Here is a 23422-nt window from a genome sequence, read left to right on the forward strand (position 1 = left end):
TATCACAACTGAATGTATAGTGAATGTGTTAAAATACTTTATTTGTACCAATAAATAAAAAAAGGGGGTTTAAAATAAGATGTGTATCAAACAGTACGTGACTGTCATTTGTAACGTAACTCTGGTAAGTTAGGTTGAAAAAACGTATGGAGATCCCTGATAGGTGTTCAGGATCTATTGCTATCATATAGCTACCTATATTTATACCCCCTTTTTATGGTGCCCATTTACTGGCAATATACTTATCTTTGGCTATAGATAAGCACATTAATAATAATTGCATTTTTTAGCAAATGTTGGTTTTTATTTAAATGTAATGTATTTTTTTTTAGCTTTCCCATTTATTGTCATTGTGGCAAGTCATGCCCATATTTTGGGCATGGTTTACCAGACTTACAATCAATTCATATATTGCCAAATGTTTGTTTTATTGAATTGTAATGTATTTTATTTTGTGATTGCTTTTTTTAGATTGCCCATTCATTGCCATTGTGGCAATCCATGCCTATATTGTGTGTTTGGTTTACCACAGTGACAATAAATGGGTAGCGTGGGATGGGGCTATTTGCCCTAGGGAGGGTGGTTAGACCTCCCGGGTGGGTAGTGGGCAGAGTTAACCCTAATTACTATAGTTGTTACTAACTGCTAAGGTAATTAAGGGATTGGTGGCCAGTAGTTAGTTTTTTTTATTTTAATGTTGCTGCCCATGGAGGATAAGGAAGATGAAGATGAGGATGAGGGTGGCCTTCACCCTGGCAGGGGTTCTGTACTGTATGTGTTGGGGTAGAAGTGGTCGGTATTAAGGTGCCCACTCATTGCCATTGGAGTTATCCTTGTTCCCATTGAGGGCATAGTTAACCACACTGGCAATCAATGGATATATTGGATAGTATTTGTTTTGTTATTGTATTTAAATGTTAATTGGGTGTAGAGGGTGTGGGAGACAGTGGTTTTTGGCCCGTGGTGGGTAATTAGACCTACCAGGTGGGTAGCGGGAGGGGGTTAACTTTTTCATTACCTTAGCGGTAGTAATTGCTAAGATATTGAAGGGTTAACTCCTCCCGCAACCCTCCCGGTAGGCCTAAAGATAGGCCTAAACATCCATCCTGGGGCAACTCCAACCTTCACCAACCCCCTCTAACCCCAACAACTGGGCACTGGTATTTAACCCCTTCATTACCTTAGCGGTTAGCCGCTGAGGAATTTAAGCTGCCTGTAAATTTATTTTTATTACATAGGATGGAAGCAGGGGTCTTCGAAGCTGATATTAATGTGTGTCAGCTTTGGAGACACCAGATTCATTTTGATGTAGTAAAAATAATTTTTTTCCATCAGAGTCACATCGTGGATCCCATCTCGCCACCCTTTTGGTGGCGAGATCAGAACCTGCCAGTTGCTGCCATGATGGGAATTTCGGAGCTACTTCAATAACTCGATCTGGGAAAAAAATGCGAGATTGACTGAGCAGTTACTACAGTAGATACAGTACAATTGGTGGACAGCTATGGAGAGGGCGAGGCTCAAGAGCCAGAGCCCATCAGAAGTGTGTTCTCATCGTACAGACACACATGTGGGATATTGCTTGAACTGCTGTTGTAATTCCCAATGATGCGGCTTGACGCATGCGCAATACCAGAATTCATAGAATCTTTTTTTTTTTTTACCAGAAAAGAAAGTTGACATCAAGCGGCAAAAGGCAAAAGGAGGAATTTCGATGGCCCTCTAATATCGCTATTTTAAAACGTTGCTTGTGCATTGTGAATTTTTATTGATTCATATTCAATACTTTTTTATTGACGCTGCATTTGTTTGCATTTTGCAGTATAATTACAGTAGACTTGCATGTGTAATTAACTCTGCTAAGAAACCCCAAAAATACAAATGTATATCTTTTATTCTATATGCATTATTTATTATTCAAAACTTTCAACTTTTGCTAGGCTTTCTCTTCTTTTCATACTGTTTTTATTTTATGCGCATGCGTGTATGTCTCATTGGAACCTTGTTGAAACGCATATGCGTGTCATCACATCTAGGCGCATGTGTATGTCTCATTGGAACCTTGTTGAAACGCATATGCGACATACACGCATGCACCTAAATGTTCGAAGTGTTCGAATAACGCCCGTTGCATCTGTACCTTGGGCATCTCCCTGCTGCTCATAGTATCCTTGTAGATTTTTATTCCTTTTGATTTTTCCGATACATGCCATTTTAGATAATTCGAACAATAAATGGTAAAGCTGCACACCAATGAAATATAGTATAATATACTTGCAACAACCGGTGCTCCTGGTTCAGGGAAAACTGCCTGCAAATCCTGAGATAGTTAAAGAATTGATGATCCAGGGCACAATGCGGATTTCCCAAAAAGATTTAATTTATCAAAATAGCATCTCCCTGCTGCTCCTACTATCCTTGTACATTTTTATTCCTTTTGATTTGTCCAATACCTGCCATTTTAGATAATTCTACATATTCTGATTAGAAATGGGTGAATCTGCCGAAATCCATTTGCCGGATTCTCCCGCATTTTCCCCCAAAATCCGTTTTGCAGTGTAAAATCCGCAAACTGATTTTATCAGTTTTAATCCGTGCATATTCCTCACAAACCGCTATTTGGATACAATCCATTGATGGATACAGAGTCCGCGGATTGGATTCTACAAACCGTCAACAAATTGCGAAATCCACTGAATTTATTGGCAATAATAGTAAAAAATCTGCAAAACGCGAATCGCCCTTTTTGAAAATGATCTGCTGAAATCCGTGGACCAAAGGAACCGGACTATCCGCCGCGGATCCAAATACGCCCCAAAAATTTGCCCAGTTCTAATTGTGACACAATCTGTTACACATTTGTGGGGTGATAGTTTTTAAGCTAGGAGTCTCCCTTTTTAATTTCTTTAATGTTTTAACACCCCCCCCCCCATTTCTTTAACTGGCACCCAATATACATGCACCCAAGTTATTAACATAGAGACCCAACAGGTGTTTCTGTATGTATTATATTAAGGATAGTGGTTTTATCACCTTATACAGATAAAACATTTTATAAATAAATGTATTGTTCTATCAGGAAGTAATACTGTACATTGAGAGTTACCTCTCGTTTTCAAGTATCTCCTGGGCATAGAGTTATGATGACAAATAATACAGGGTTACAAATAAATAGTTACATAAGTGCACAGGGTATACATAATATACAAGACATTGCATGCACAGTTAAAGATAATATATATTATAGGCATATTTAACAGTTACAGACCAGATTAAAATGTGAGACAGATTTAGTTTTGAAAGAACTTAGACTGGTGGCGGCTTTGAGAGTCTCTGGTAGATTGTTTCAGTTGTGGGGTGTACGGTAAGACGAGGAGCGACTGGATACCTTGGGACCATGAACAGTTGTAGTTGCATTGGAGAACAAAATTGCATATTGAATTGTAGAGGGTATCAAGTTTGCTAAGGTGGGTTTGGGGTACCGAGCCATATACACTGGCGACACAGTTTATTGCACTGCGGCCAGATCCGCAAGCCGGGATATTTCCCGGCTTGCTAGTGGCCGCCCCTCGGCGTGCCGCGCGTCACCGACGCGCGGTCACGCGTCATCGGGAGCGTGCGCCCCCTGCACGCGCGTCCAGGGCTCCCCGAGGGAGCCCTGGTGTCCCGCGATGTGGGGGACGGCGGCAGGGGGTTCCGGGGGACCCGGCGGACCCGGCAGCGGGAGGGAGAGCACCCCGATCAGAGGGCGCTCTTCCGCTGCTTCGGCGCGCGCCCGTCACCCTCCGGCGCGCGCCAGGCTACTGCTGCGGCCGAGAACGGGCAAATGCTCGAATAAACTCGGCCGCAGCAGTACTATGTCCCCATAGCCTATAATTGCCATTAGCATCTTTCTTTGCGATACGCTTTCAGACAAGCACACTTGTGGAGGATTTGTTCCTATAAAGTACATATGTACATAGATCCTACATTTAGATGGGTGACAGTGTAATCTATCTGTGTATTGACATATCTGCAATCTATCTCTATGCTTGTTAAATCTAACTATGGCCACCTTAGTATTCATAGGCTTTATTAGACCTCGGGTATTTTTTCCCACATTTATTCACCATTTCTATGCATTTAATCTTACAATTTACCCTAATGTACCACTGGGGATATGAGGGATTAACATTTCTGTGCAGATTTAATGACAAATGCTATATAATTCCTCAGTGAGACCGCTGAGCGGTGTTACTTGCCTTGAAAAGCATTTGCATAAGCAAAATGTGTCGGCAGCCAGACAGCAGCAGGACCTGTCCTCTGCAGTAACATGGCATAACAACCTACATTAGGGTGCCCATGCAACGCTGTGGCTCCCAGTCATCTATTTACCTTGCATTCATGCCTCAGGTATCACATTTTCTTAGGGTTTATTAATCCTCCGCTTGCTTTCATTTCTGACCATCAACAATCTGGGACACAGCTACATTGTGTTTTCCTAGTTGCTATACACTGTCAGATGCTGCGGTTTCATTTTGGTTACTCTGCTTGATTTTGTGGTAGGCATTTGTTTGACCAGCGTGTCATTTCACTGTGGCTACAGCAACAGCCTCCCACAGATATCACTACCACCTAGGCTTATGTACAGGTTGGTGATATATATCAATGGGTAATACTTATAGGGTACTGATCCCTTCACAATGACTTTTGTATATTTAGCTACTGTTGTATTTAATGTGCTGCCTTTTATGAGTTCTGTTCACTATCTATTAGATAACTAAGTTTATGTTCCATACATTGCCAGCTATTAGGTAAAGGGTACTGAACCTACATATGGATTACTATATATATATATATATAGATCTACTTATTTCATTTAGTTGTATACAGCAGCTACTTTATAAAACTATATACTACAGATTTACTAGCCAATCTATGACTATACCTCACAGCATAATAGAAGGCTACACTAGCCAATCCAATCAGGAATCACCTTGACCATATACTATTTGGATTGGCTTATGTAGGTTAGTACTATTCCTATATTGTTCACACTTGTGTATTGCTTACCCTAGTACTAGTATTAAGTTATTTTTTCCTCAGTGAGCTACTCCATTATTTTAAATGCACGTATTAAAAGCTAATTATTATCCTCCATCAATTCATTACTTAGGGAAATTGAGTGCCCACAACAGGGGTTGTTTTCCCCTTTTAGTAATATATGCCAACTTTTATTTCACCGTCACATTTATTTAGTCACTACTGGTTAATATTTCAATACACTGTATGCTACTGCATCCACTAAATACTGTAAAAAGACTCAATTGCATTATATAACGTAAGCACTATTTAAGGCACTTAATTTTTCAACTATTCTAAAATGTACTCCATCAGGAATAACAGTGGACACGTTTTTACCTTTGCTTCTATTTGCTTTGTATCTTGATTCTGGAACAAAAACTTGATTTTACTTTTCCCATCATCTGAAGAGCCTTTAAGTTGAGAAAACTTATATCTCCAGAGTACAGCCTTTGGAAAAAAGAATCAGAAAAGACAGAAAGAGGTGAAATACTGTAAGAACAGAAAGAAAAATCAAAGTTTGAATACACAGTTTGATTCCTTTTAGTCATTATGGAAATCAGATTAGTTCAGATGTATAGATGTAGCCCCTGTTATTGTGTGCCATGGCTGCATTGCCAGGCCAGCATGTAAAGAAAGTGCAGCAAACGTTACTCAAATGTATGCTATTTATGTAATTATTGACATAATTTCCATTCAGGAACTTGAATAACCGAAAATGAAAACCACTGCGGTTAGGTTGAGTTACAGTTGGGATATGGTTGGCCTAACAATGGTTAACTAATTTTACTATAACTCCATTCAAGAATTTAAATAACCAAAAATTCAAAGCACTGCAGTTATGTTGAGTTACAGTTGGGATATGGTTGGCCTTATAAGATACACAAAAAGTTTTGTAAATTGTGTACGTACATAGGAATTAGTCATACAGTATACATTTTTCTGTAACAATTCTCACTTGCTAATATGACAAAATACAGTATCTTCAATCAGTGGTCCAGGGTAATTTTCAACTTTCAGTACTGCTTTAATGGGAATCTCCCTTAGTGTACTACCTTGTTTTCGGATTGGAACTATGGGAAATTCCCAATATTGTCACTTTTGACCATACAGTGGCGACACACTTTATTCTCATGCGGCTAGAGCCGCAAGCCGCGAGGTTTCCCGGCTTTGTTGTTGAATTTCCTTGGCGTGCCGCGTGTCACCGATGCGCGGTCACGCTTCATCGGGAGCGTGCGCGCACGGCGTGCGTGCCCAGGGCTCCCCAAAGGGAGCCCTGGTGTCCCGAGATGTGGGGGATGGCGGTGAGGGGCTCTGGGGGACCCGGTGGACCCGGAGAGGGGAGGGGGGTGCCTCGATCAGAAGAACCGATCCTCCGAGGCTCGCGGCCGAGACCAGGTAAATGTTAGAATAAACTCGGCCACGACAGTATACTATTTTTCCAATTCAGCATCTAGCTTTGGGTGAAGAATATAAGAAACATGCCATGCTTTGTCGGACTGTCAATGTGCATTGTCACCAAGAAACTGTCAATGTGCACTGTCACTAAGAATTATTTCAACTTTTAAGTGTTTTAGGGTGGTTAGACCTCATTTAAATACATATGATACTGAGTCAATATTGTTTTTAGCTGCTGCTAAGCTGTTTTCAGTAGTGTTGGATAAGAGTAAATATTTCATAACATTCTAATAGATTTTACATTTAGCAGTATATAACAATTCAAAGCCCCATATTTTGTCCACCCTTCTCAACAATATATGTCTAATTAATATTGCTTTTTGGGGTATTCTACATTCACTTGCATCACCCCAATGGGCAATTTATGTTGGCTCGTTTACTTTTTAACACACATTGGTGACTTTCTCCGTTTTTGTTTCTTTAAAGGTTTTCTTATATTCTGATTGTGCGATAACAAACACTGGAGGTGCTTTGTCCAATTCCATCGTCATTAATGTTCCTACTACCTTGGTTGTCATCAAAATTGCTCACCTGTCACTGTTTTTATTATTATATATTTTCAGTCTAGGCCTCTTTCTACGTTTACAATTGATCCTGGTTATCTCTGTCAACAAAATGTACTATGGTAGTAATGTGTTTACCCTCTGATATATTCTTTCCTTATCCTCTTTGAGTTTTGAAATGGAGTAAAATAAGGATGGTTAAAAAGGAGGTGATCTGCAAAACATATTGCTAAAAACAGAATGCCAATTGATTTTCCTTACGGATACAGTTTTTCCATGAGGAATGAAGAAATATAATTCCATATTTATAATTATTCTTATGTCACTACAGATACGGACACAATATCCCTTTTTTCTATTATACTTTAGAGAAGAGAAATCTCTGCCTCTCTATTTTTTTGGTACTGAGTGTGTTCCCTAACAATTGGATTAATTTGTTGTTTACTTTATTGTATGCATCCTGTTTCCTTTTAAAGGGGCTACTGTCTAATCATCGTTGATATATTGTATGATATTACTATTGCAGGGTTAATCTCCTAAAAACATGGTATAAATATTGGATGCTCCACCTGCAATAACTAGGATAGATGACTGTCCTACTGTATAACTGATTTGATGGTCTGTACATCATGACAACACCCCCTTGACAAAGCCCATGGTGGAACTCGGACAGACTATTTATCCTGCTGCATCCAATCGGGGTTACCTCTTTTTGAAAACATTTCCAGTTATATCAGAGACTCTTTGTGCATCAAACTGGCTGAGTATTTCTGCATTGGTTTTATTGTTACATCACTGTTACTGTATATCAGTCTTTGGACTGTTTAACTTTATGCTCCTCATATAGAGGTTTTGCATATCAGGACTATTTGATACAGTTACGCTAAGCCTCATTTTTGCATTCTTATACATAGGATCACGTTTTCAATCTACAGATTGTTAGGGTACACATATTGTAGACACGTCTTTTTGTATCCCTCTTGCAGACATCTGGGGATTGATTTTTGTTCTATTGTAGGGGTTCCCTTGCACATGAGATTCGGTTTATATATACCAGCATTACAATTGCCATCAGAGGAGTGAGGGATTTCAGGTTACCTATTTGTTCATAACCGTCCGGTTGAGATTGCTCTGCAATGTTTAAATGTCTTCGTGGCCGGGACATTTAAATGCATAGGAGATACCGGCACCCCATACCAGGGCCTGTAACTCGGGAAGCAGGGGGTCCCCAGACCTGAAATTAAATCTGCTCCGGAGTCCCCCTGCTCACGCACACTACTATTAAAATTTTAATAAAAACACTGCGATCGCCTGCGAGAGCTGTGCAGGGAGAGGTAGGTCTCTCTGTGCAGCTCTCTATGCAGCTCTCTATGCAGCTCTGCGGCCTGACTGTACAGGGGAGAACTTAGAAAAAGCGGAGATGACTTTTCTGCTGCGCCGAACGTTTTTGCCATTTTTCTACGTCACACAATTTGAGACGGTTTCAGATTCTTTCTGTACACAGGGATAACACAAATGATAAACCGTTCAGCGGGAACATGCCACACCTTGCGATGAAGCAGCAATGTCATCGAAGCTACTAAAATAGGCCTCAAGTCTATTAATTGAAAATGCCATCAGGTAAAGTCAGAATCGAGCAGAACTGTACCAAGTTGAAGTGAAGGAGCTCAATCATTTTGAGCCAGACGCAGATGGTTGCGCTAGTGACAAGGAAGAGGAGATCGCACAAAGCAAGGAAGAAATTGTTGCCAATCGAGTAAAAGAAGAGTTGGAGCAATGGAAAGATAAACTGGAGCAAGAATATATGATAATAAGTATAGGTGTACATACTTTTTTGACCAATATAAACAACAAATTTGCAAGTACGGTAGTTTTCTGGAATTGCAGATAAGATGATCCAGTAGCAGACTTATTTAAAGCCCTGTTGGGTGGAATGGAGGAGGGGAAGTAAAGAGTGGGGGGAGGACTGGGGAGTGCAAGACGTACAATGTACGTGATTAGGGCCTCTATTGTGGCAGTTTTTATGATGTACATTGGGCACGCATAAGGAACTGAAGGGGTTAACTCAGCATAAATATTCCTAGCGATACAAAGTTCTCAAATCAGGAGCACAACCCCCTAGGGGTTATGTGTAAATTATGTATAACATAGCCTGTCGGCAGTTACTTCTTTTCCCTGGGCCTTTCCTCTATCAGTCCTGTTAGTGCAGGCAGTAGAAAGGTTACTTCCTTCTTTAGGCCTGTGTGTGTGTGTGTTACAGCCTTGAATGATGTCATCAGTATTCAAGGGCAGGCCTAGCAACTTCTGAGGATGTCAATCTGAGGGGTGGATTTTGGTTGGAACGCCCCCTGGTGTGTGTGGGCCAATCTGTATCCAGCTCTGGATTGCTATGAGTCAGAGTTAGAGACACTCCTCAAAGATACTAAATTGTGACATCCTCCCAAAATTAAGTCAGTTGAGTTTTGGAAGAGAGTTCAAGAAGAAGCCTGTTAGAATAGAGAGAGAACAGTCTCTCCCTCCCACCCATGAGGGGCTGGGAGGGAAGGGAATTATGCTGCCTGAGTCAGGGCTCTGATTTAGGAGAGAAAGAGAAGCCTGATAGGATCCATGAATAAGAAAGCCTGTTCTCTGCACTTTGAGTTGACTGTCAAATAAAACCACTCAGAAAAGACATGCTGTGTATTCCTGTCCCTGTTGAATGGAGGAGTGTCAGTGGGGGTTCATCCCCTGAATATCTACAGGGGATTCCTGCTGGCTGGAAGCATTGCACCAAGTGAGATAAAGGTACCTGTCCTTCCTGTTCTGTTTTCTCCCCACACCATAGCAGAGCGCTCAGCCCTCCTGTTGCCTACAGGTACGCAACCCAACACCTAGAAGTAGCTGGAGAGAGCATACCCCCCCCCAATCTCACGTAGGGGTGGGGGTACAAGGGCTACATATGTATAAAAAATACAGCCAGCATCTGGTGAAACGTGTTGGGTTGCTATTGGTAACCTGTATGCAGAGGCAGACACATTCGGACATTGATATGCCTGCTCGCGGATTAAACCAAAAGTGATGTTGCCTGGAGGCCGAGCAACTGGATGTGGGGCACGTTTTAATTGTACTCTGGCAGCAAACTCTGTTACAGGCCTGGTTATGAAGGGTGGGAGATATCACAATGTTATACCATCGGGTTATGTAATAACATTTCTTATAAAACCCTATGGCACAAAATTATTTAAACTTTTTGATGTCTGAGCTAATCAATTAACTCCAAAGTAATGTCTTCAGACTTCAAATGAGTTACAGTACCATAAAACATTAACAGCCTACAAGAAAAAATCAACGAAATTTCTGTTGGGTTCATATATTAATGTTCTAAAATGTTATTAGGTATGTTTATCACCTAGCTTATTCTTGGTTGTTTAGTCTTTCACTTATAGTACATTTTGTTTACACTTTTACCTTTGTTGCAGCATCAAAGCAGACGAAGCCCAAGCCAAAGTCAATGGTAAGACCCATTAGGTGACTTTCAATCACACAAGCATAAGTCTTGCACTGAAAAAAATATAAAAACAGGTACAATGTAAGCATTATTATTTAAAATGGCTATATACAGAAAAAGAACAGCAGTAAAAATATTTCATAGCTTATTTAATTTATTGAATGAGTCACATTATTAAATTTTAGCTGTCAAATTACTGTTAAATACTGTATATAATTTACAGATGCAGCGGCCGTTATTCGGACAAATCACGGTGCCGTTTTTGTGTGCGCTGCTGTACTCCACGTGGCATTAATGCCACCAATCGTCCCAGCCACACGTGTTTATCATGGTTGTTTTGTTTGAATTTCATGGATTGTGTGCAATTAAATGCAATGAAATGAATGAATTGTAAGGTGAACAGTACTGTGCTACTGTGTCAATTTCAGGTGTTTAAAAGCCAGAACTCTAAAACGCCATTTTCTGCACTCGCCAGCACTCGCGTCTTAAGGCGGTACAGTTGGAAAAAATCCTGCGCCATGACAAAACTGGGACTAAAATTGAGCCAAATTTGTCAATGCAAGAAATCCTATTGCTACCACTGGGACCTTTCTCGTTGATAAATCTTGTACAATGCATTATTACCAGTTTTACCCTGGTTTGCCCTGGTTTACCCTGGTTTTTCTGCCAGGGCTCAAGAGACCGCTATACATAGCACCTCAATGTGGGTACAAGAAAGTGTAAATGATAATGCTTTGGACACTCAATATATTGTACAGTACTGTAGCTCCTACTTTACATATTTACACTTCACAGAAACAGGGGTCAGAGACCTATTTTCCATATAGTAATAAGCAGGGTGATGCCGAGTTAAGAATTTAAATGAATGGAAGCTTTTGCATTGTTAACTGTATGTTACCCCACTTCTCACTACAGTATATTGAGTACAAGGCAGACAAAGGAAGAATAGATTGTGACAGTAGTGGTAGTATTTGTAGCTAAACATATAGAAACACTAACTGTAATATCTTACGTAATCTTGTAAGATCTTAAAGCTAATTTATTTTATCTTGTAGGGATCTTAAAGCTAATATTTTTTATGATGCACCTACAGGTGTGTATCAACATGACTTTGGAGTCCCAGATGGTGTCAGCTATTTCACGCAATACCATCATGGTATATTCACCAAAAATGCCACCCAATATGTACAAATGACACACTGCATTTTGCATTTTTAATTGAATTTAAATTTCATGCTATCCTGTTGATGCTTTTCCATTTTATAAGTTGAAGCTTGAACATGACTGTATTTGTCTAATTTGATGCGTAACTGTCCATCTTGTTCTTCCACTTTTCTTTTGAAAGAAATGTCCTGTGTTCATAAAATTGGATTGAAATAGTTCATTTCCTTTTTTTTGTTATACACAGTATGTCTCAGTCAAATGGATCTCAGCTTGAAGATAAATGGAATTGTGTCATGTTTATTTTAATTTGAATGGACACAGTTATATTTATTGTATTTGAACACTTGAACTCTCTGTGAGTGTTGTACACCATAGAAAAAACAGCATGATATAAAATTATCCATACTAGAATCCTAATTTTTAGTATCTCTACACACTATGAGACTTATTTTGCATGTGCATGCCAGCTGTTCCTTTCATTAAAACTTATCATGTAACAGGAAGTCTGACAGTGATAAATACTTATTCATTTTTTTTATTCTATCATCAGGTTAGAGCATATACCCTTACAATTTAATTGGTGTGCTTGTAGGGGATCTCCATTTATGCTTTCTAAATTAATTCCTTTAATTGTACATTACTAAATGCCATCAATTCACTATATATATATATATATATATATATATATATATATAGTAATATATATGTAAATTAAACTACACTACATACCCCACATGACTATCTTAGTGACTAGAAATATATTGCCACAAAGTGCTTTACTTACTGCTAAGGCAAACAAAGGGTTAGCACCTACCACTACCCCATGAGAACTAACCACCTTTCCTGTGGCAACTACATCATCATACACCCCCACAGCAAACCTCTCCCCCACTAGACTAATGTGGCTAATAGGGCTTTCGGCAATTTAAAAGCAATACTGTACAGTTAAAAGTTTACAGTGCAAAGAATAAGAAAGAAACATGCACAGGAGCGTACCAAGGTAAGGAGAAATGTATTATTAAATACAAAAAACAAGCAAGTATTCACTTACATGTAAGTAAAACTCAGTCCGATTAAAATTCAGCCAGGCTCTTTAACATCACATCGGTAGCTCAGTGGGATAGGGGGGTGCTGGTGTGGTTCAATCCCGCATGCAGGGATTAGCCGATAACACCTCGTAGCTACCCAATTCCGGGTTCACGCGTTTTGCATAATAGATATGCTTCATCAGGCATCCTGATGAAGCATATCTATTATGCGAAACGTGTAACGGAATCCAATGTGTATGAACCTGGCTATATGCCATCCGGTTGCTTTACACTATAGTGTTCTTTTAAGCACATAGCCAGCGTTCAATAACCACCACTTCCCTTGTTTGGGACGGTCAGACCCAGCGACGGAGATGAGAGGGCCTACATCATACGGGACCGCTGTGACGCGTGAACCTGGAAGTGGGTAGCTACGAGGGGTTACTGGCTAATCCCTGCACACAGGATTGAACCACACCAGCATCCCCCCCTATCTCGCTGAGCTACCAATGTGATGTTAATGAGCCTGGCTGAATTTTAATCGGACTGAGTTTTACTTACATGTAAGTGAATACTTGCTTGTTTTTTGTATTTAATAATACATATCTCCTTACCTTGGTGCGCTCCTGTGCTTGTTTTTTTCTTGGTGTTTGGTCCACCGACGGAGGCTTCCTGCGGGTGGACAATTGTGGAGGAAGGGAATACCTCCACGCATCAGGAGCTACAAGAGGAAGGAAAAGATCTATCACAAGATTTCTTTAGGAAGCAAGAGCGCTGATTGAAAACTTTACATAGAATAACATTAAATAAATATATAAAAAAAGCAATCACATAATTAAAGAAACACTTTAAATCCATTGATTTTCAATGGAGAAGAAGATAGCAACATTGGCATTCAAAGTCGAGCTTAAAAAAAATGTGATTACTTCCCCCAGCCAGGATGAAGGTCATCCTCATATTCATGGCTGACCAGGAACAGATCAAATAAAGGGAAGATATCCAGCAAAAAAACAAAAACAATTCCAAACGAAGATGAGGACGGCCTTAATCGCGGCTGAGGTAACTAATTCTTTTTTTGTTGTAGCTCAACATAGATTGCCAATGTGGCTATCAAATTCACCTTTGAGGGCCTAGGTAGCCACAGTGACAATCAATGGATTAAAAGCCTTTTAAAACATATTTTTAATGTGATTTTTTTAAAAACTTTTTTCGTATTACTTTTAAATTTGGTTAATAGGGCTATTGCCTATTCATCTAGTGAGGGAGGCAGGTTTGTTGGGGTGGGGGAAGTATGGCAAAGCTTTACTAGCCAATAGGGTACCAAGGGATGTAGGTAGGGTATTTTAGTAATTGTGTTAACCCCTTTAATGCCCGTGGTACATCTTGGTAGCCACAGGAATAATGTGTTAATGTTATTTCTACCATAGCGTTCTGTAATAATAGATATTATATAATGCCTGTGATGGAAATAGTGCTAATGTGATACGGTAATTAACACATTATTAACAATTGCATTAATTCCTGCATTGTGACTTTGGGTAAAATATTGAACCCGGTAAATTATTACAGGCATACCCCGTTTTACGTACACCCGCTTTACATACACTCGCAAGTACGTACATTTATTTTTAGTTACACCATACCCCTGTGTACGTACGCATGCTTCGCGATTACGGACACCAGGGGGCGGCGTGCGTGCGTGCTTGCGCACCTCTCATCAATACTGCAACCTCCTTCATTGTGGTCCCTAACTGAGTGGGAGTGCAGGTAAGGGGTAAGGGGGAACGGGGCCAGGTGGCAGGGGGAACGGGGCCAGGTGGCAGGGGGAACAGGGAGATCGGGCGCGCCATCAATCAGCAGCTATAGCAGTGATCCCGCCCGCACTGCAGCTCCTGCCTTTTCTCCCTCCCTCCTCCCTCCTCAAAGCTTGATCTAGCCTGCTGCTGCTGTAGAACGGAACTTTGCATGTGAGTTACAGGCTACGGGGGAGGAGGAGGTGCTCTTCTACTGCATTCTGTGCTTGTGTGTGTGTCTGAGTGTGTCTGAGTGTGTCTGTGTGTGTGTGTTTCTGTGTCTGTCTGTGTGTGTGTTTCTGTGTCTGTGTGTGTGTGTGTCTGTCTGAGTGTGTGTGTGTGTCTGAGTGTGTGTGTGTGTGTGTGTGTCTGTCTGTCTGAGTGTGTGTGTGTGTGTCTGTCTAAGTGTGTGTGTGTGTGTCTGTCTGAGTGTGTGTGTGTGTGTGTCTGTCTGAGTGTGTGTGTCTGTCTGAGTGTGTGTCTGCGTGTGTCTGTGTGTGTCTGAGTGCGTGCGCGTGCATGACTGAGTGCACGTGCATGCGTGACTGAGTGCGTGCGTGACTGAGTGCATGTGCGACTGAGTGCGTGTGTGTGCGCGACTGAGTGCGTGTGCGTGCGTGACTGAGTGTGTGTGCGTGACTAAGTGCGTGTGCATGCGTGACTGAGTGAGAGTGCGTGCGTGACTGAGTGAGAGTTTGTGAGAGATTGTGTGACTGAGGGAGTGCGTGAGAGATTGTGTGACAGAGGGAGTGCGTGAGAGATTGTGTGACAGAGGGAGTGCGTGAGAGATTGTGTGACTGAGGGAGTGCGTGCGTGACTGTGTGACAGAGGGAGTGCGTGCGTGACTGAGGGAGTGCGTGCGTGTAAGCCAAGCTGATCAAGGACCTGAGTAAGGCCTTGCGTATAGTGCCGACGATGCCGCCCAAAAACAAACACATTGCTGCCGCCGCCACGTGCGCTTATTGTAAGCGCGAGAGCGGCAATGCGACAGAGCGGACTTTGGAAGCCGGGAATATTTGATTTTCAAGGGCTGTTACCTCATGTGACAGCCCCTGAACAAATCAAATGTCTGTGAGTCTGCGATGCCGCCACAAAGCGAAATATAACTTTCGCTAGCGGGGATGGGTGACGTCGCCGGTCGCGGGCACTATATGCGCGGCCTAAGGAAGCACAGCATTGTAAAACACTGTACTGTACAGTATTGTACTGTACTGTTTTCACCAAAGTCACAAAAAATAAGTCCCAAAAATATATCAGTCAGTCAAATAAATGCATCTCACCTTCATGCCCTTTCAGTAAAAATACTGTACAGTAGAAGATATGCCCTCTCCTTCATCCTTCCTACATATTTTTAAAATAATTTTTCATTCATCCATGTTGTATCTGTCAGCACATAAGAAAAATCAGCTGACATTAAAGATTTTATTTCAATAAAGCCTACTGTATTTATTTTGGTTACAAATGCATTATTTACATCAGTTATGCACATACATGATGTTTGCAGTACAGAACATGCATTGTAAAGTGGAAAAAAGGTAGTGCTTCACTATAAGTACATTTTCACTTTACATACATGCTCCGGTCCCATTGCGTATGTTAAAGCGGGGTATGCCTGTACAGCATTCTTTATGTATTTCATCTTAAAATTACGGTAATAAGATGTGTTCTTTTTTTTTATTGGGTGCAATATAACTCAATTTTAATTAAGTTTCATGCATCCAGACCATAAAAATTACCATCCTAAAATGGATCATTTACACAGCCTAAGTGAAGGCCTATGAATATAGGTGGCCGTCTTAAAAGCCCCTCACCTGGGAAGGTGGGTTTTTTTTTCTCTAGAGTTTAGAGTAAGTGGTACTGGGAGTTAGTTTGGATCTGCCCTTCCTGCTACGAGGACGCCTCTCCTGGCTAGGAGTGGGCTGAGGCCTTGCCCTGTTAGAGGGTAAGGTATGCTGAGGAGGGGTTCTTCAGGCCTCAAGCCTGGGGTACGGCCTTCAGGGAAGAATGCCTGTCTGCTGTACTGAATCAATAAAAGCCAGGTATATCATCTCTGTATGATGTCTGCTGTTTGAGCTACTAAGAAGAGTTGCCCCTGAGGTCCATCCTGGCTGCACCAGGATACTCCTGGGCTGGAGATGCTGCGCTGATCGAAGAACCATCCATGATATCCTGTCCTGATGCCTCCCTATACCACTGCGGAGATCTCAGGCCTTCTGTTCTACCTCACAGGTATGCACCAGCACCAGAATACACGTTAGTGACATGATCTCACTTAGGGTGGGTGAAAAGGTGCTATATATATGTAACCCTTTTTGTGAACCGGCCGACCCACCCAATCTCACATTGGCCCCTCGTGATCTAACCGGTTCCTTTCCCCGCAACACATCTGCTCCTAAAGGGTTACTGGTACTGCATAACACCTGTGGCTCCAGGAGATCTGAGCCTCCGCTAGCTGGGAGCCTGGGGAAACCCTTACCATTACCTGGTGCAGCGCCTCCACTTACCCAGGATCCCCGTTATGAAAGATAGCCCTGGGTAAGAAATACAATAACACACGTATACAATAAACCAATAACTAACACTTTACTTAACACGACATATAACTCATTACATAACATAACATAACATCACCTGATGCTCTACCCGCATCACTTCAGCCCAATGTCTGGTGTTCCCACCCAGTGTCCTGTGATCCCCCACACCCAATGTCCCGTACTCCTACGGAAGGTCATGGGTGACTGCGCAGTCACTAAATTAAGCTAGGGCCCAGTTGGTGCACTTATAATACTTCAGAGGTACCTTCCGAGCACTCCGATGCTCGGGACCGCCACACACTTCTCAAAGGGTCAGACGTCCGTCTGATCCTTTCCAGGTACTTCTGCCGGTAGACCCCTACGATGGTCCCACCGCTCCACGGGAACTGCAACCGGATCACGGCAACACCAACCGCATGGGAACAGCAACCGCCGCTATCCCTTCCTATCACTAACTACTCCTAGAGTGACAGCAACCCTAACCTAGGCCTGTCCCTGATGAACCGCAACCTGGGATGGCTTGGGGAGAACTCCTAGGGCCTGAGGAACCATAACCTGCCCCCCTTCCCCTAGCTACCCAGTCCTATCTGTAACTCTACTGATACTAACAGCGCCTGCAGCTGACACACCCCTCACACCGTCAGCCTGCAGACTTCACACACGCTGCACACACTGCGCCCAGCACATGCAGCGACACACACACCCAGCTGCACACACACAGCCACCTGACTGGAACCCGCAGCAAATCCACTGCTTGCACACTGTGCCTCTTTGCCAGTGCCCACAGCCCTCTCCGCTGTGGCACTGCCAAACTGGCACCTTCCGCTCCTAAGGGTGACCTCCCTAGCTAGGGCCGTCCCTCTTCAGTTACCCCCTGCCCTTACCGGGAATTGGGGCCTGCCTTGGGATCTAGGGAGAACCCTTACCTGGTACAGGAGCCACGCGCTCCCTGCACCCTTCCTACTCCTTCCTTCTCCTCTGCCTGACTGACGCAGCAAAGCCCGGGAAATGTATCTATATTCCCGGGCTGAGCTTCCTCCAGCCCTATTGGCCGCTATCAGACACCTGGTGCCTATCTCCCTATGCCTCCTGGGAATTGTAGTTCCCAGGGGGCTGTCTATGTGTTGGGGCCGCGTGCGCACTAGCCCTGCGCATGCGCGAACTCTCAATGGCCGCCGCAACCTCACTCTCCTCTTCCCTGCCCTCGCGCGATCTACCTCTAGCCGCCGAGTTCCTCCTGCGCATGCGCGACCTGTCTGGGGCCTTCCCTGAGCTTGCCGGTCCTTGCGCATGCGCGACCTAATGGCTAATGGCGGCGCCCTGCTCTCGGAGCCCCCCGAACCTCCAGGGATGCCGAGCGCTCCCTTCACTGGCGCCCACCCTCGTGAAGCACCGGCGGGTCCACCGCTGCCTCCGGCGGCACCCGCGACCCCACGGCACTCCCAGAGAGAGGTCAGGGAGTTTAAATTTACCTCGGGGCTACATTCTCCCCTTCGCAGAATCCCAACGCCCTCGCTTGGGTAGCAACCATACAGCGGGTTATATAATGGAAAATGCATTGTAACCTGTACATCAAACACAAGCAATTCCCCATTTGTACCCAACATACCCGCATGGATACCCGAGGCCAGCTGAGTCTCAGAGTGGAGTGCCCCCAACAGACTGGGTGAGGGTATCCCACCTTGACTCCTGTGAGTCTTTTGGAGTTCAAGACCTGTCCCTTGCACCACCCCACCTTCTCCCTCTCGCAGAAAAAAATGTACGGGGTCCTGGGTGTTGACCCTTGCCGGATCCTCCGGTCTCGTCTCACGGGAGACAGGGAGGTTTAGTCTCTTGCCTCGGTCCACCACATGGCGAACATAGCGCTCCATCGCGCACCTGGGAGAGGCCACAACTACCAGAGCGGTCTCAACAGAGTCTTTGTCTTTGTCAGCAATCCCTTTAACGGTGACTTCTTCCGCGGACGGCACCACTTCTTCGGGTAGGCCCGCTTGGAGACTCTTCTCACAGGAGTATGTGTCGCTCCGGTCCGCTACACCGGATACCTTCATGAGGTCGGATTCGTTCCATGATCCGCAGAGATCTTCTGGGGGAGACACCTTCACCAGGACGCGATGACTGGGTGAGCCCATCGCCCGGGTGACCCTACCTCTGGAGTCACCAGGCTCCACGATCACCGGGGAGCTCACACCCGACACCCCTGGGGCAGTCAACTTACCCCTATCGTTGTCGGCAGGTACTGATCCCAAGCCTGGGACCGCTGGTACCTCGGTGGTAGGCCGGACTGGCAGTTGCAGGGCACACGGGCCCACATCATGGTCTGCATCAGTTGAGGTGGTTGCCTCGGTGACCTCACTGGAGTGGTCCGCCGGCAGGCGCATCACCACGCTCGGTTGGTCGCTGGACTCATCACACAAGGGCGGGGGTATAAACACCTTACCCTGGCCTTCCGGGATCTGTGGTTCTGGTCTCGGTGGTTCTTGCTCGGGAACCGGGTCTGGAACCGACATCTGGAGCTCCGCCTTCAGCGGCTCCGCCTCAGCGTCTGGAAAGTTCATTTGGGCACACGGGCCCTCCACCACCTCCATCGCTGAAGTGGACAAATCAGTAGCGGCTTCACCCACCTTGGTAGCACCATCAGGCGCATCTGTCTCCGCAGGTTCCGCCATCAGAGGTTCCTGCTCTTCCTTCTCAGGGAAAGAACAATCCAGTTCTGCTACAGTGTCCGCCCCCACTGGCAGCTCGGTAGGCTGCGGCAGTTTGGGTTGCAGGAACTGCGCCGCACAGTCAGGGCACTCGGGCCCTCGGGTCAGTTCACCCACAGGACACTCACATTCATGCAGACGGCCGTGCAAGCATTCTTCCCCGTCTACTACTGTCATCGTGAGGGCGACGGCTAACTCAAGGGACCCGTCCGCCCAGCCACCAGTCGCTTTCCAGTCTCTTAATGCACACGGGCACGCCACCATTGGCAATACTAAATGGGGGGCCCGTACGATTCTATACAGCCAAGGGTGTTTCTCTCGGCATCCCTTGCTTTCCTTAGGGGTAACAGAAATGGCTGATTTCTGCTCACGACACTCCCTCCCCCTGGTGGACTCTAGAGGAAAAGCAGCACAGTCTTTTGGGGAATGTTGCGAGCTCTGTTCTGAGTCACTCACAGTGTGGGGGCGGGGCTCTGGCTTTCCCGCCAGTCCTGGATAACCGGTTGCAACAATTTCCTGTGCAGGCTGGCAGTCAGCCGCACACGTGCCATTTTGATTTGGCGGGAGCCGCCATTTTAGGTGGGGCTCACGGTCAATGTCTATAGGGCTCTCGGTGCAGGTAGAAACTGCCAAGTCAGGGTAGATAAAGGGGCACCCATCGGTCGGACCCCCGGGCAATTTTAAGAACTTAGGGCCATCTTCCTCGCTTAGGGTCTGGCCTACATATATCAGGACAGTACTCCATTGCACGGTGTCATCATACCTTCGCCCTCTGACCCACGTACCCGACAGTCCAGGTAGCTTCCGAACCTGCGCCTGGACATCTAACAAGGGCACGCCCGCCGGGACTGCCCCCACGGCAACCACGCGGTTAGGAGTCACGTTCACTTTCAAGGCCCATGCGTAGACCTCCTGCTTTGAGAGCACCCACATGGTGGAACAAAAATAGGACAATTTAGAACAAAAAAAACATACAGGGCACCCCAGGTCTGATCTCTCAGCAGCGCCTCCAAATGTAACCCTTTTTGTGAACCGGCCGACCCACCCAATCTCACATTGGCCCCTCGTGATCTAACCGGTTCCTTTCCCCGCAACACATCTGCTCCTAAAGGGTTACTGGTACTGCATAACACCTGTGGCTCCAGGAGATCTGAGCCTCCGCTAGCTGGGAGCCTGGGGAAACCCTTACCATTACCTGGTGCAGCGCCTCCACTTACCCAGGATCCCCGTTATGAAAGATAGCCCTGGGTAAGAAATACAATAACACACGTATACAATAAACCAATAACTAACACTTTACTTAACACGACATATAACTCATTACATAACATAACATAACATCACCTGATGCTCTACCCGCATCACTTCAGCCCAATGTCTGGTGTTCCCACCCAGTGTCCTGTGATCCCCCACACCCAATGTCCCGTACTCCTACGGAAGGTCGTGGGTGACTGCGCAATCACTAAATTAAGCTAGGGCCCAGTTGGTGCACTTATAATACTTCAGAGGTACCTTCCGAGCACTCCGATGCTCGGGACCGCCACACACTTCTCAAAGGGTCAGACGTCCGTCTGATCCTTTCCAGGTACTTCTGCCGGTAGACCCCAACGAGGGTCCCACCGCTCCACGGGAACTGCAACCGGATCACGGCAACACCAACCGCATGGGAACAGCAACCGCCGCTATCCCTTCCTATCACTAACTACTCCTAGAGTGACAGCAACCCTAACCTAGGCCTGTCCCTGATGAACCGCAACCTGGGATGGCTTGGGGAGAACTCCTAGGGCCTGTGGAACCATAACCTGCCCCCCTTCCCCTAGCTACCCAGTCCTATCTGTAACTCTACTGATACTAACAGCGCCTGCAGCTGACAAACCGCTCACACCGTCAGCCTGCAGACTTCACACACGCTGCACACACTGCGCCCAGCACATGCAGCGACACACACACCCAGCTGCACACACACAGCCACCTGACTGGAACCCGCAGCAAATCCACTGCTTGCACACTGTGCCTCTTTGCCAGTGCCCACAGCCCTCTCCGCTGTGGCACTGCCAAACTGGCACCTTCCGCTCCTAAGGGTGACCTCCCTAGCTAGGGCCGTCCCTCTTCAGTTACCCCCTGCCCTTACCGGGAATTGGGGCCTGCCTGGGGATCTAGGGAGAACCCTTACCTGGTACAGGAGCCACGCACTCCCTGCACCCTTCCTACTCCTTCCTTCTCCTCTGCCTGACTGACGCAGCAAAGCCCGGGAAATGTATCTATATTCCCGGGCTGAGCTTCCTCCAGCCCTATTGGCCGCTATCAGACACCTGGTGCCTATCTCCCTATGCCTCCTGGGAATTGTAGTTCCCAGGGGGCTGTCTATGTGTTGGGGCCGCGTGCGCACTAGCCCTGCGCATGCGCGAATTCTCAATGGCCGCCGCAACCTCACTCTCCTCTTCCCTGCCCTCGCGCGATCTACCTCTAGCCGCCGAGTTCCTCCTGCGCATGCGCGACCTGTCTGGGGCCTTCCCTGAGCTTACCTCGGGGCTACATATATATTCACATATATAGTTATACACAGTCTCTCTCTCTCTGTATTTATATATATATATATATACACACAAAACATAACTTCATATGACGCAGCAGCGTCCTTTTGTCATGATAATGTGACGTCACAATGTCATATGATACTGCAATGTCACCGAGATGAGGAGCAGGAGGCGATGCAGGTGCTGGTAAGAGGCCCCACGCTCCCCCCGCTACATTTTAAGCATGCTCTGTATATACAAATAAGTAGTATGTGATAACATAATTATGTTCTATGTACTACCAAATTTCCCAATATGTGCATTTTAGCAAAACAAATTCACAAAGAATGAAGATAGGAAGAACATTATAAACTATTTTGTGACCTTTTTATGAATGAATGGACAATTAAAGTTCTGTGACAACTTAAATGAATTTAATTTAGCTTTAGATCTTGATATTTTTATTAATGATTCTTTCCTTGGGGAAATTTTTTTTTTATATATATATATATATATATATATATATATATATATATATATATATATATATATATATATATATATATATATATATATATATATATATATATATATATATATATATATATATATATATATATATATATATATATATATATATATATATATATATATATATATATATATATATATATATATATATATATATATATATATATATATATATATATACTGATATACCCTGCGTTGCCGGGGATTTAATTTTCCTGCTCCCCCCCTATCTCCACTCCCCCTCTCTCTCCGCTTACCCTCTCTCTCTCTCCACTCCCCCCCTCTCTCTCTTTCTCTCCCCATTCCACTCTCTCTCCCCCTCTCACTTTCTCCACCGTTCACAGCAATCCGGGCCCCCTCCCCTGCATGTCAATGCGGCCCCCCCTTCACAGCTCCAAAATTCACAGCTCCGTTCCCCCCCTTCACAGCTCCGGCCCACTCCTTCACATCTGTGATTCCCCCCCCCCCTCACAGCTCCGTTCCTTCCCCCCCCCTTACAGGTATGTTCCCCCCCCCCGTTCACAGCTCCGTTCCCCCCCCCCCTGTTCACAGTTCTGCCCCACCTTTCACAGCTGCGCTCCCCCTCCCCGCGTTCACAGTGCTTGCAGTGCAATTGGTAGTTCTGAAAGTTACGTTTTGTTT

At 44.7% G+C, this 23422-nt stretch overlaps 1 protein-coding gene across 2 annotated transcripts in view; it reads right to left on the bottom strand.

The window, feature by feature from the left end:
* The window catches only part of SNTG1 (syntrophin gamma 1), a 918236-nt gene that overhangs the window by 36722 nt on the left and 858092 nt on the right, over window positions 1-23422 (bottom strand). For both annotated transcript variants that reach the window (XM_075584465.1, XM_075584466.1), the window contains 2 exons: window positions 10470-10562; window positions 5401-5511 (listed from right to left, as the gene is read on the bottom strand). In XM_075584465.1, the coding sequence (XP_075440580.1) occupies window positions 5401-5511; window positions 10470-10562 (204 nt within the window). The remainder of the gene's footprint in view (window positions 1-5400; window positions 5512-10469; window positions 10563-23422) is intronic.

Source organism: Ascaphus truei, chromosome 2 (assembly GCF_040206685.1).
Source record: "Ascaphus truei isolate aAscTru1 chromosome 2, aAscTru1.hap1, whole genome shotgun sequence".
Lineage (NCBI taxonomy): Eukaryota > Metazoa > Chordata > Amphibia > Anura > Ascaphidae > Ascaphus > Ascaphus truei.